Genomic DNA, 13,072 nt, shown 5'->3' with positions numbered 1-13,072 from the left:
TCATTTTCTCTTTTTACACCTTCTCTTGCAGAATTTTAATGGCTGGAATATTTTCTGTCAACTCTCCTTCAAACTCCTGCTTGAGGTCGTAATCCCATGTATTGGATTCAAAAGGTGCAATCGTATTTTTCAATCTATTTTCAATGAAATTTTGTGAATAATCTTCGAATGCCAATGGATCAAATCTCTTTCTTTTGAGGGGATTATTTGCTTCATTTTCCAAGTTTTTAAAAATGTGGCCTAATTGCTTGAAATCTAATCCCTCCTCGTACTCATCGTCACTAAAGTCAGTGACTCCAAGAGTATCGTAAATTTTAGTATTCCATTGTTCCACAACAACATTTTGATGGGGAGGAATATCATAAGAATAATCTGAATAGTATTCTTCATCTAGGTCACTATTATCTTCCTCATACGTTCTTCCATCAGTTTCGAAAGTTTTGGATTCACTTCCCACAGATGAACTGGTGCCTTGTTTTTCAATTTCACTTTGATAATGCTTGGAAAATATTTTCATAATTTCATCCTCTTCATTGTTTCTTCCCTTTCCAACATTCTTACTATTTCTTATAGCTAAAGAGAGAGGACTCACTGCATGATATGTAGTTTCAAACACTGGATTTGCCAAATATTTGTTGGTCAACAATTCAACCATTTCAACATTGCACATCGATACAGCATAGTGTAGAATAGTAAATGGTAGCTTGTCAACAAGATAGGTTTTGGCATAGGAATTCATTTTCACATTTAGAATTGATTGGTTTGGTTTTTGTAAACATTCGGCCAATGTTTGATTCATTTGGGTTGAATCTACATCCAAACACCATTCTAATAGAGGAATGCTCTTAATCCATACAGCAAAGTGTTGCAAGTAAAACCCATCGGAAATTTCTGGTATGACCGAGTTGAGAAAGCTAGTTCTTTCAAAGTTTCCAAATTTAGATCGTTTATCCAAGAATTGGAGCTTCTCCACACAAATACCAAACTTTCTCAGTTCTTGGAATATAAACACAGAGCATGTCATTTCCTCTCCCTCGCCTAAGCGAATATTCAGATGTGAAAAGTTTTCAGCAATAAACAAAATAACTTGTCTAGGAATTGAATTTGAAATTGTTTCCATTTGAAACCAGAAATCTGACATGTTATCCTTGAGAATTGTTTCCTTCTTCATGGCCATCTCTAACAATTCATATAAATTGCTATTGAAAATATCAGAAAATTCCAAAATTGACTTTGGATTTTCCTTCCAATTTTCAACAGTTCGAATGGCAGGTTCGAACAATTTGTGAAAATATTGCACAATGCAAAATCCAACATTCCTCATCCCCAAATACTCAATCATTTCCCTTCCAAGACTAATTTCCAACAATAATTGCAAAATCCAACTCTTCTTCTCAGAGTAGGCATCAATCCATTCCTCAAACTTATCATGAAATTGTGGGCCATCTTTGAAACAATCATATTCACTTGGATCACACAACTCTCCATTCCTTGTCTTGTACTTCCATTCATGATGTTTATCTCTATTTCCCATTCTTCCAATAAATTGATTTTGTAAAGAACGTAAAAGCAATTGATCAATAAAACAATGACTATTGTAAAATAATTTCTGTTCTCCTTCTTCATCTTCCTCATCATCATCATCTTCATTATTTTCTTCTTCTTCTTTACGAGCATTATTTTCAACTCCTTCCGTATTACCATTCTTCAATGCAAGTTTTTCATCCTCATCATCATCATCATCATCTAAATTATCAGCATCCAAAACAAAACCATACGGTTCATAATATTTAGTTCTGCTCGGAGCCTGCAATACCAATGGATCACGAATAGACATGTTCAATAATAGTGACAAGGTAGAACTCGTCTCGAGCATCGAATAGGTTGACATGTTTAATTGTCGCCAGACCATCAAATTGTCAATCAAATTATACGGATTGACATAGTACGCGAATATTTGGTACAAAATCTCTGGTGGTAGATTTGAAAACATTTTTTTTTGTAATTAAAAGTGAAAAATTATTCCACAAATATGTGAAATCTTTAATTTTGAGAATTTGAAGGAGTGGTAGTGGTTGATGCTTCAACTTTAATCTTCTTATTTTCTGGTTCATTGGAGTTGTTCTTTTTCTTTCTCTTTTGGGATCGCTTCTTCTTTGATTTGCCACCACCTTCTTTGTTTGTTGTTGTTGATTCTTGTGTTCGTTGTGGTGGTGATTGAACTTTCTGAGAGGATTGCTGTTTCTGTTGTTGTTGTTGCTGTGGATTGGATGATTTTGGTCTTTGATTGTTTCTTCTGTGTGGTTGATTATTATTGAACTTTCTTTGTGGGAACCTTCCTCTTCCATTGTTATTGCTATTATTATTGTGGTAATTCCTATTTCGGTTATGGTGAGTTGATGAATTCTTTGGTGGAACGTCTGGCATATCAAAAAGCATACTAGCTAATGAGCTATACTTCCATTCACCCAAAGAAACTTTTCTAAATGTTGAAGAATCTGAAACATTGACAATATTTTCACTGTTAATATACGTATTCATATCGACTGAGTCTGAATGGTTGCAGTGACATTTCTCGACTATGGAACAATCCTCTTGATCCATAAAAGTATTAAAAGGTAATTTGATATCTTCAGTAACTGACAATTGGAGTGGTTCTTTTAAAATTGAGCCAACCTTAGTTCCACACTTCTTACAAAATAATCTCAATAGTTTTCCCATATCCCTAGCCATTTTACATTTATCTTTCATTTCTGCAAGGTCTGATTCTTGAATTTTCCTACAATCAAATTCCTCTTCCAAATATTTCGAATCAGGTTGACACAATGTTGGAATAAACAATTGTTCTCCATCTTCCTCAGAAAACCTAGGTGTAAATGCAACATTTCTTCTCTTATTATCTCCTAAAAGAACTCCAAATGTGAATGGATGTGTTTTAAATCGTTCAGGAAAGACTGGCTCCTTCAATGTTGAATCCTGTTTTGGTGGAATAAAGGTAGCAAAGAGATTATTGCATTTTGAGCATACCATAAGGAAGGAATGAGTGGAAAGCAAATGTCCCTGCTGTTGTTTCTGAGGAGATGAGGTTGCTGAAACGTGTTGATGAGAGGATGAGGATGAATTTTGCAATTGTTGCAATAACAATCTATTATGATTAATTGCTGCTTCAATGTTTGTTGTTGTTGAAGAGGAAATTGCATGAGCTTCTTCATCAGTATTAGTACTATTCCTTGAGGTTCTTCTTGTGGTTGATTCCTGCTTGAATTCTGTTATTGTCGGTTGTTCTTCTTGTGCAATTTCTTCATCTGATGATGATTCCGAAATGGAATAATTTAAAGTGTCTTCTTCCTTTGCAAATTGTGTTGATGATACTTTTGCAAGTAATTCTTCATCTTTCGAAAGTTCTTGTTCTACTTCATCGTCTTCATCATTGATTAATTCTTCATCATCTTCATCATTGATTTGTTCTTCAACTGATGAATAATCAAGAGTTTCAATTTGTTGTATCATGGTGTTATTCATTGTTTTCTTCTTCTTGTAATTAAATATGAACAAGGCGAATATTAAACTCATCATGAGGAAAATTAATAGGAGAGGATGATTCATCCATTCTTCTTCCGAATTATTGCTCAGCAAGGAAAAGAAATTTCTCTCTTCATCTTGTTGCATTTTTTTTTGAATTGCAAAATTAGCTTTTCAAGTAAATTGTTGAAATTTTGAATAGTAAAAAGCTGTCAAGTCGATGTATGTTTTCAACCTTAATAACAACATTTAAATCTTAATCTATTGTAAAATAATAGAATATGATATAAATTTATATAAAATTGATTCAAACTCATTTTTTATATTATATTTCTATTGTTTCAAGACTCAGATTCATCACCTCAATTTTTAAAAACTGCAAATTTATTAATTTAACAATTCTCTGATAGATATTGAAGTTCTAACAATTCTTTGCTTAAAATTTACAGAGTTACCATTTGTAAGTGTGTTGGCATGTGTTGTAGGCGGTGAGGAAGAGGAAGATGATGAATCTTTGCAATTTACATTATTTACAAGAGGTGAGGATGTGGTGGTTTGACTCAGTTTCGTATTTACATGTATGTAGGGATGATATCTTGAAGGAAAGCTCAATGCTTGAAAGCTTTCTGTCGATTTTATGAACATACATGTATTGTTCGACTTGTTGTTGGTTGTTGTATTCTTTGCTGGTCTTCCTCTCTTCTTTGGCATGTGTTCTAAAGTAGATGAATTCATATTCGAAACTTTGTTCATTTCCTCTTTCTGCTTCGTTAACAAAGTTTGGGATGTAAACTCAACAATGGAAAATTTGCTGTACATTTTCTGATATTTCTATGATGTTTTTTTTGATGTTTGTTTGTTGAAATGCGTGAAGACTGACTCGATTAAATATACGAAACCTTCACAATCTCTGGTTCATTGAGCCTTTGTTACTATTGTTGCTTGTTTTATACATCCAGTTTCTTCTTTTCGAGACTTTAAAATAAGCGCATAATCTCTATTTTATAATGAAAGTTGTTAATTTTATTCGAAACAGATGACAGGTTTTGATCTCAAATTTATAGACATTACCATTACCAAGAATAAAATTGTTGAGATGACGTGAAATTAAATCTTGGGAGAGAAGATCCACTTTTGAATTTTAATAATGTCAGAAATCTATAATAATTAAAAAGGAAATGGTACGCTAGATTGGAAATGGAAAGTAAAAGGTACTGCTACGTTGCCTGTTTAGTGCACAAGTGTTTATTAGTTCAATAATTCTCTTTCAGGTTCAAGTCCTGTAATGTTTCGTTTGTTTTAGTTTTCGGTTGTATTACAAAGGAATAACACAGGTGTCAACAAGTTTAGTATTATCAACATGCGTTGTTGTCAAGTGATAATATTGAGTATTTACAAAGGAGGACTTGTTAATTTGTTGTTTGTTTAGTTTGGTTTCTTCCATAAGATTCAATTTTCTCTGATGCTTTAGATGTAAGGATGACATCTCTTGGAAGTCCAACAGGGCACCAAATCATACCAATCTCAACAATCTTTCTATGATTCGTCTGGTTTAAGGTTAATTCCAAAACCGATAGGTGAACTAACTATGTTAGGGTGTATATTTTCAAAAAACAAATTTCAATCTCCCGAGAGCTTAAATATCTCAAATTTGAAATACTCTCTAATGACAGAAATAACATTTGTAGTTTTTTAGAGATCTTTTCATTTGTTATCAAACGAAACTAAACGAAATCTCAATAGACTTCACGAGATTTACTTCAACAGAGATACTATGTGGTGGTAAAATTCAGTAGATCTTAATGATTAGTTTATTTCTTATGGAAAATCCTTAATTTAACAATTCTCTGATGGAGATTGAAGTTCTTACAATTCTTTGCTTATAAATTACAGAGTTACAATTAGTGTTTGTTGTATGAGAATTTAAATGTGTTGTAGGTGGTGAGGATGATCTTGAAGAGCAAGAGGATGAATCTTTACAATTTACATTATTAACAAGTGAAGAATTAGTTTGGTTCAGTTTCGTATTTACACGCATGTATGGATGGTATCTTGGAAGATGATACGCATGTATTGTTTCAGTTGATTTTATGAACATGCATGTTTTGTTCGATTTGGTGGTTGTATTCTTTGTTGGTCTTCCTCTCTTCTTTGGCAAGTGTTCTAATGTGGATGAATTTGTATTCGAAACTTTATGATTCTCCTTCTTTAGCGAGCTAGTTGATGAAGCAAACTCAATAATTGAAAATTTGCTGTACTTTTTCTTGGAGTTCTCTGTTTGCTGTCTCATTGTTTTTTTGATGTTTGTTTATTGGACCAGAGTATTCGAAACTGCAACCAATCTCTGAATTATGTCTAGTTCATTACTACAGATCGCTTTTTTCGAAGAGTTTAGGTTGCTTTAAAAAACATGAAATGTCTTGACTTTTAAAACTCAGAATGGAAATAGTACGCATTCTAAAAGGAGAGTTAATCGGCCAAATAAATGAAATATTCTACACTAGTTGATGTAAATGAATTGTTTCATGATTCTTGACAACAGTTGATTTTTCTTTTGTTTGGGAACATTTTCTTTCGTTTTTGGAAATTAATCTTAACCATTCGTCTTGAATTTTCTACTTACAACATCGTTTCCTTCACGCGATACGATCTCTGTATGAAAACCATAAAGGTTTTATCAGCAGCCTTAATATGGATGAACGTTTTGCTTGATTTAAAAAATGGAAATTGGATAGTGTACATCTCATGTGGAAGTAATTGAAAAATTCAGTTTTTAATCACTAGTAGAAATGAATCCATAAAACAAAATAAATGTCAGAAACATTCCTCCAACCTCATACTGTGGGCAATTAGTAACCAAACTTTCTTAAACCGCTCTCTACCTCATGATCGTATTGTCTCAAATAACTAAATCCTTCTTGATTTTCTCTCATACACATATCAATAAACTTCTTGGATGACTTTAATTCATTATCAACATAAAAAAACCCTCTTGCATTACTCTTGACAGCTTCTGTAACGATTTCAAAGTCAGAATTATGTGGAGGATGTGCAAACATCAATGCTCTTCCGTCGTTTTTCACAGCTGTCAGAATAATATCCCTGTCAGCTTGTAAGTTACGTGGTATATGTTCAATTGAAATACCGTCCCTAGATACCATCTCTAAAACCAATTCTTTATCCCATAACCCTTTACCCACAAAATTTGGAAATCCATGATCAAATGTCTGACAATTTCTTAATAGTTGTAATAAGGCGTCTCTATCACTGCAAAATGAAGCAAACATTACATCATACAAATGATTCTTAACTTTAGGAAGCAATTCTATGCAAAAATTCAAGCTTGTAAAGCAACTAGAGGGCATGCATCGAAATAGCCTAACTACATTCACTCTACTATTATCTAATAATCGTTTCATCACTCCCATTCTTTCTTCATCTGATAATGTATCCTGATTCAATATTCTCATGGCAATATTATTACCACATGTTAAAGCAGCACTCATCACACATTCCAAATCCCTCTGAAAAGGACCTTTAATATAGGAATAGGCATTTCCATTTTGCTGAACAGCTGCTAGTGCCACTCTTCTATTTTGATTTCTCAATTTTCTTAGTGCTGTTCCTTCAATTTGTACCACTCTAAAAGCAAATTCCAAGTCCCTAACCAATCTCTCATCAATCTTTCTATGTTTTTTAAATCTTTCCACAGAATTAGTAATCAAAATAACACGATCGGAGGCTTGTTTAAATTTGAGGGTTAATTCTTTATGAAGTAAATGTTCTCTATCATGAGGTTGTATATCACATAACATTAGCACAGTATTAGGCCGATCTTGATCATCGTGCATTTGTAATAATAGTGAATCATCAGTATGAGAAGTTGTGCAGTTGTAGATTTGCATTTTTTTTGGTGGGAGAGAAAGGTATTTTTTTGCAGGAATTTTTAAGGGATGAGTTGTTGTGGAGTCTGTTAGATGAAAATATTCGTTTTAATTTATTTCCTCTTTCTTCCTCTTTCTTAATAAACAAACAACAATAATAATTATTGAGATGACAACTGCAATTACACATACTCCTCCAACTGCGCCTACAATAGCTCCAATTAAAACAGTATTATCTTGAAGTATTTCAGCATCCTTGGTTGGTTGATTTGATTGAGCAGGTTGAGGTGTTGGTTTGGTGGCTGCCTTCTTGTAATTTTGGTCAATTACAGAAAATGAAGTCAAGTGATTGGTGTTACATAGGATGGAGAGTGTTAATGTGATATTTCCATCTGCAAGGTTGTGAATTTCTAAATTTTTAATCTCAGTTTCCATTCCGTCTGATTTCCATTCTTTAGAATTCTCCTCATAATAAACACATGAAATATTCAAAGTATCAATACTTGAAACTGTTAGAGTAACATTCTCAAACGATAGTGAAATTGGTTGTTCAAGATTTTGAACTGTAATCTTTTCACTTGAACTTGATTTCAATAAAACCAAAGAAACAATGGATGAAATGACAGCTGCATCACTATTTGAATTCTTACTTTCGGCAATTGAGGAGACAACTTGAACTGAATCATTCTTGAGTGATGTGTCAGTATTTTGAAGATATTGTGAAATGATTGATGGCAAAGAAATGGAAATTGTTGAAGTTGAGGCAAATTGGATGGTCTTTGAATCTAATTGAGTAATATTTGAAACTTTGGTAATCTGAGTTTCGGTTGTGTTAAAGGATGAGAGAGGAGAGCAAACATACGAGTTTGGATACAGAGTGCAGTAATCTGCATTTGAATTATCATCATTCTTTGTACTATCTTTGGAGCAATTTAATCCTGAATAACCAGAAAAACACGAACAGTTATTCAATAATTGGCAAATTCCCCTTCCTGAACAAACAGTAGAATCATTGAATGCAATGCCAAAACAAGTTGTCAAATTTGATGAATTTGGAGACGTATTGGAGTTATCTGAAACCACGCCAGAACAATTCAAACCCGAATATCCTGTGAAACACGAACAATTATTCAATGATTGGCAAATTCCTCTTCCTGAACAAACGTTTGAATTATTGAAATCAATTCCATAGCATGTTGTCACATTAATCGTAGGGTTATCTGCTTTTAATTCGCAATTCACACCATAGTAACCCATTGAACATGAACAATTATTCAATGATTGACAAACTCCCCTTCCAGAACATACTTGTGGAATATTAGAGGCAATTCCAAAACAAGGTGCAAGGTTACAATTGACACCACTATATCCATTTGAACATAAACACGAGTCTAACGATTGGCAAACGCCATTTCCTGAGCAAACTTTCGAATCATTGCTTGCAATTCCAAAACAGGTTAGAAAGTTACAAACAAGACCATTGGAGTTTTGGGTCAAGTAGTATCCTTGTGGACAATATGGTGTGAGCATTCGAACTCTGAAATTGCCACTATCAACAAATACAATTCTTCCATCGTTCAAAATTGAAAGACCCTTTGGATTGCTCAACAATGAACTCTTGGCATTTGATGAATCTCCATTGAATCCACTTTGGAAATATTGACCTGCAATCAATGAAATATTTCCATTCAAACCAACCTTTCTAATAACATTATTTCCAGTATCGGTAATAATCAGTTCACCAGTTGATAAATAACCAATTGATCCAGGATTATTCAAATACGCTTCACTTGCCAATACGTTTTCTGAAACTATTGCTTGACTGCTTCCATTTCCTGCAATTGTAATCACTTTACCTCTTCCGGACAGATCTGTCTTTCTGATCTTATTATGTCCAGAATCAGTGAATACTATTTCACCAGTACTAATTCTCACATCATTGACTAAATTAATGTTGGTTTGATTAGCCAAATTATCACCATTATCAGTACTGTAAAAAGCACCAACAACTGAAGAAATGATACCAGTCGATAATGAAATCTTCCTAATTCTGTTATTGCCTTGATCTGAAAGATAAATATCAGTGTCAGTAACTGATATTGCTGAAACCTTTCCAATGTTTGCTCTGATTGCAAGTCCACCATCTCCAATTCCACCTGCTATTGTTGCTACCATTCCACCAGAAAGTTTTTTAATTCCATCATAATTTGATAATCCTGAAGATGCTGCAAAAATCAATTCACCATTAGTGTTTACAGCCAATCCACCAGGATTTGACAAATAAGTTGATAAGGCAGGTCCATCTCCAGTTAGAACCGTACTACCAGTTCCAACCACATTATACACAATGTTGGAGCCATAGTCCATCTTTTTGATAACGTTAAAAGAAGGACAGCTCACATAAATATCTCCATTTGGGGAGAATGTAAAATTACGAACAATACCCAAGTATGTAGAGTTGGCTAAACTGAGTGCTGAATAAGTATTTCCACCACCAATGACTGTATAGATTTTGCCATCTTTAGAATCAACTCTTCTAATAAAAGCTCCATCACTATAATACAATTCTCTTGTAATTGGATGTATCTGTAAGCCAACAGCTGAAACAGAAGTTGATGTTCCATTTTGTCCATCTGCAGTGTATGATGAGGAACCTGTTCCTACTACTGTTCTTATAGTTCCTGTCGAATCTATTTTTCTAATTCTGTAATTGAAGGTATCTGTGAAAAAGTGTTAAAATAATCGAATAGTAAAACAAACCTGCAAAGAAAATTTCTGAATTACTACTGTTAACACAAATACCAGTAGGGTAATTGATATTTGTTGCAACTCCAACAAGGCCTTCCCCATTGTACGTGGTTAAACCAGTTCCAGCAATTGTTGTAACATTTCCTGAGCTGATACTGAATTTTCTAATTCTATTATTCTTAGCATCAGAAATAATCAAGTCACCATTAGGCAGAAAAGCAATACCCATAGGATTTGCAAGTTGTGCTCTACGAGCTGATGCATCCAAGAATCCTGAGCTAGATCCAACAACAGTTGAGATAGCACCATTTGTATCAATCTTTCTAATAACATCATTACTTGAATCAGATATGTAAACTTCTCCATTTGGTGATATGGCAACACCAGTGGGTCCATTTAATTGGGCTTGAATTGCAGAGGAACCATCTCCTGTGTATTTTGAAATTGTTCCAGCAATGGTTGAAACCAATTGATTGCTCTTAGATAGTTTTAGTACTGATCCTACTGTGCCAATATAAATATCTCCTGTTGCTTCAGACTGGAAGACTGAACATGCAGAATTGAGAGAAGTTTGATTTCCCAATTTACCATCAACATCTACAGCTAACACCCCATTTCCAGCAATACTTTCAATTAGAGAATTTTTGTAGTTTGTTAAAGAATTGAGTCTCAATACTCTGTTATTATCTACCATTAATAATTCATCTGTTTGTGAATTGTAAAATGTTGATAGTGGACTGGCGAGTGGAACGTCTAAGATATAACCAGGATACCTGGCAGAATATTGTTTAGAACCATCACCAGCAACAGTGCTAATAATGTTAGAGGTCAAATCTATTTTTCTAATTCTATAGTTCGAAGAATCTGAAATATATAAACTGTTATTATAAATAGCTAAGCCAAATGGAAAACTCAATGAAGCGCTTATAGCATTACCACCATCACCACTGAATCCGTTTGTAGACAAACTATTAGCAATCACAGTTGCTATACCGTTCACAACTTTGATGATCTGATTGGCTGTTGAAATACTGACATACATGTCGCCATTTGAATTGAAAACAATTGTCCTAGGACTAGTTATTGAAGCGTATGTATATACTGATCCATTTCTAGCAATGTAGCGAATGACATTGGCGAGTAGGTCAGAATAGAATAGTTCTTTAGTTATTGGATGGAAAGCAATGCTACTAGGACTGCTAATCTTTGTATTATTTGCAAGAGTTCCATCAACGCTATTTCCTTTGATGCCAGTTCCAATCACATTGTAAATAGTATCGTTTACAATCTTTTTGATCAAGTAATTAAAAGCATCACAAACATAAACTTCATCATCAGGTGAAACAGCAATACATCTTGGGGCAGTAAATGTTGCTGAGAGAGCAGGAATGCCACTTGCCAATGATGAACCACCGCCAGCAACAGTAATCATGTTGAATGCATTGATAGTTGAATTGTAAAATACCTTCTTCACTCTATTTTGACTACTATCTACAATGAAAACATCTCCCTTTGAATTTAAAGCGGCTCCATATGGAAGACTCAGTGAATCATTGGCAAAACCTAAACTATCAGAAGGAGATCCATATTGATAGGCAGGAGAACCAGCAAAGAGATGTGATATTCCATTAGTGTCAAAATATCTTACTTGAGAATTCAATCCATCTGCATAGTAAATGTTACCATTTCTATTATCTGCAACCAATCCTCTTCCATCATAAATACCAACATTGAGTGCCTTTGCTCCATCTCCAGAAGTACCAATAATTGTGGTAATTGAGTAGTCAACTGGTTTTGTGTTCACTTGTGCATGTAAAGTAGTAACACTAACGAGAGAAATCAAACACATAACCAGCAACACCAATGAAGGCCATAAACTAGACATTTTTTACTTGGTTACTCAATAGCAATACGAAGAACTGTGTCAAGAAACGCCACTTCCAGTACAAACACAGACGCCATTATTGACTCATATCGTGTTGAATTGTTGTATTATTCTAAATAAGGATGACATTTCTTAAATTAATCTATAAGCACTTATTAACAATCTATGTTAATACATAACAACACTTGATTCAATTATTATTTTAAAAAATCTATCCATCGTATTACAACATTTTCAAACTCTCATATGCTCCACTCCTTCAACACCAAAAGTTAAGACGAGAAGAATAACAATCCATCCGAATACATGTAACCATGATGACAATTTTTTAAATTTATATTTTATTTTTGAATAATAAGGCACCAAAAAATTCAATTTTGCAGTTGATTTCTATTCAATTTTGCAATTTAAAAAAAATGTCAAAACCATGCAACACTGATTTCCTATCGAACGATCCCTTCCAAGAAGAAGAACCAGAAATTTCCAAAATACACGTCCGAATCTTTTCCCGGTCCAACAATAAGAAAATTACCACCATTGAGGGATTATCACAAAACATTCCACTCAAAACCTTAACTAAAACCCTCTCATCACTATTTGAATGCAGTGCAATAGTTGTTGATGATGAAGAGAGGGGAAAAATCATTACTCTCCAGGGAGATCAAAGAATGAATGTGGTACAATATATGTTACGAGAGAATATTGTGAGAAGGGATCAGATAGTATGTCCAGGCTTGGATTTATCAAAACCTCAACCAGATGAATAACTTATTGTGTATTCTTTCTTTTAGATTGGCATTCATATTATAATAATAAGAAAAAGAAGTGGATTTCTCAAAAAATTGAACAAATTATTTAGATTAATTTAAATTGGAATTAAAATAGAAAATTAGCAGATAATATTTGGATTTTCTGAATTATATTTTGAATTTCATACTTGAATCAAAGGTAGAAAATTAGCTCAGCAATCCAACTTTGACTACCTTGACCCAGGTTGATGATCAACTAACTGGAACATACACAATGTGATAGT

The 13,072-nt window shown here is 33.6% G+C and overlaps 6 protein-coding genes across 6 annotated transcripts; 1 reads left to right on the top strand and 5 right to left on the bottom strand.

Moving 5' to 3' along the window:
* Window positions 1-13: 13 nt before the first annotated feature.
* NAEGRDRAFT_73529 (uncharacterized protein) lies at window positions 14-1,891 on the bottom strand (the record flags this gene model as incomplete). Its single annotated transcript, XM_002671398.1, has 1 exon — window positions 14-1,891. One exon carries the CDS (start codon window positions 1,889-1,891, stop codon window positions 14-16), a length of 1,878 nt encoding a protein of 625 aa, XP_002671444.1.
* A 152-nt stretch (window positions 1,892-2,043) lies between these two features.
* On the bottom strand, window positions 2,044-3,669 carry NAEGRDRAFT_73528 (uncharacterized protein; the record flags this gene model as incomplete). The annotated part of the gene is made up of 1 exon (XM_002671397.1): window positions 2,044-3,669. The coding sequence occupies one exon, from the start codon at window positions 3,667-3,669 to the stop codon at window positions 2,044-2,046; it is 1,626 nt and encodes a 541-aa protein (XP_002671443.1).
* Window positions 3,670-5,353: 1,684 nt separating this feature from the next.
* On the bottom strand, window positions 5,354-5,812 carry NAEGRDRAFT_73527 (uncharacterized protein; the record flags this gene model as incomplete). Its single annotated transcript, XM_002671396.1, has 1 exon — window positions 5,354-5,812. One exon carries the CDS (start codon window positions 5,810-5,812, stop codon window positions 5,354-5,356), a length of 459 nt encoding a protein of 152 aa, XP_002671442.1.
* A 559-nt stretch (window positions 5,813-6,371) lies between these two features.
* Window positions 6,372-7,373, bottom strand: NAEGRDRAFT_73526 (uncharacterized protein; the record flags this gene model as incomplete). Its single annotated transcript, XM_002671395.1, has 1 exon — window positions 6,372-7,373. One exon carries the CDS (start codon window positions 7,371-7,373, stop codon window positions 6,372-6,374), a length of 1,002 nt encoding a protein of 333 aa, XP_002671441.1.
* A 141-nt stretch (window positions 7,374-7,514) lies between these two features.
* On the bottom strand, window positions 7,515-12,039 carry NAEGRDRAFT_73525 (uncharacterized protein; the record flags this gene model as incomplete). The annotated part of the gene is made up of 2 exons (XM_002671394.1): window positions 7,515-10,126; window positions 10,167-12,039. 2 exons carry the CDS (start codon window positions 12,037-12,039, stop codon window positions 7,515-7,517), a joined length of 4,485 nt encoding a protein of 1,494 aa, XP_002671440.1.
* Window positions 12,040-12,455: 416 nt separating this feature from the next.
* NAEGRDRAFT_73524 (uncharacterized protein) lies at window positions 12,456-12,806 on the top strand (the record flags this gene model as incomplete). Its single annotated transcript, XM_002671458.1, has 1 exon — window positions 12,456-12,806. The coding sequence occupies one exon, from the start codon at window positions 12,456-12,458 to the stop codon at window positions 12,804-12,806; it is 351 nt and encodes a 116-aa protein (XP_002671504.1).
* Between the last annotated feature and the right edge of the window lie 266 nt (window positions 12,807-13,072).

This window comes from Naegleria gruberi, assembly GCF_000004985.1.
Source record: "Naegleria gruberi genomic scaffold NAEGRscaffold_61, whole genome shotgun sequence".
Taxonomy (NCBI): domain Eukaryota; phylum Heterolobosea; class Eutetramitea; order Acrasida; family Naegleriidae; genus Naegleria; species Naegleria gruberi.
This window is presented reverse-complemented; position numbering and strand designations above follow the sequence as displayed.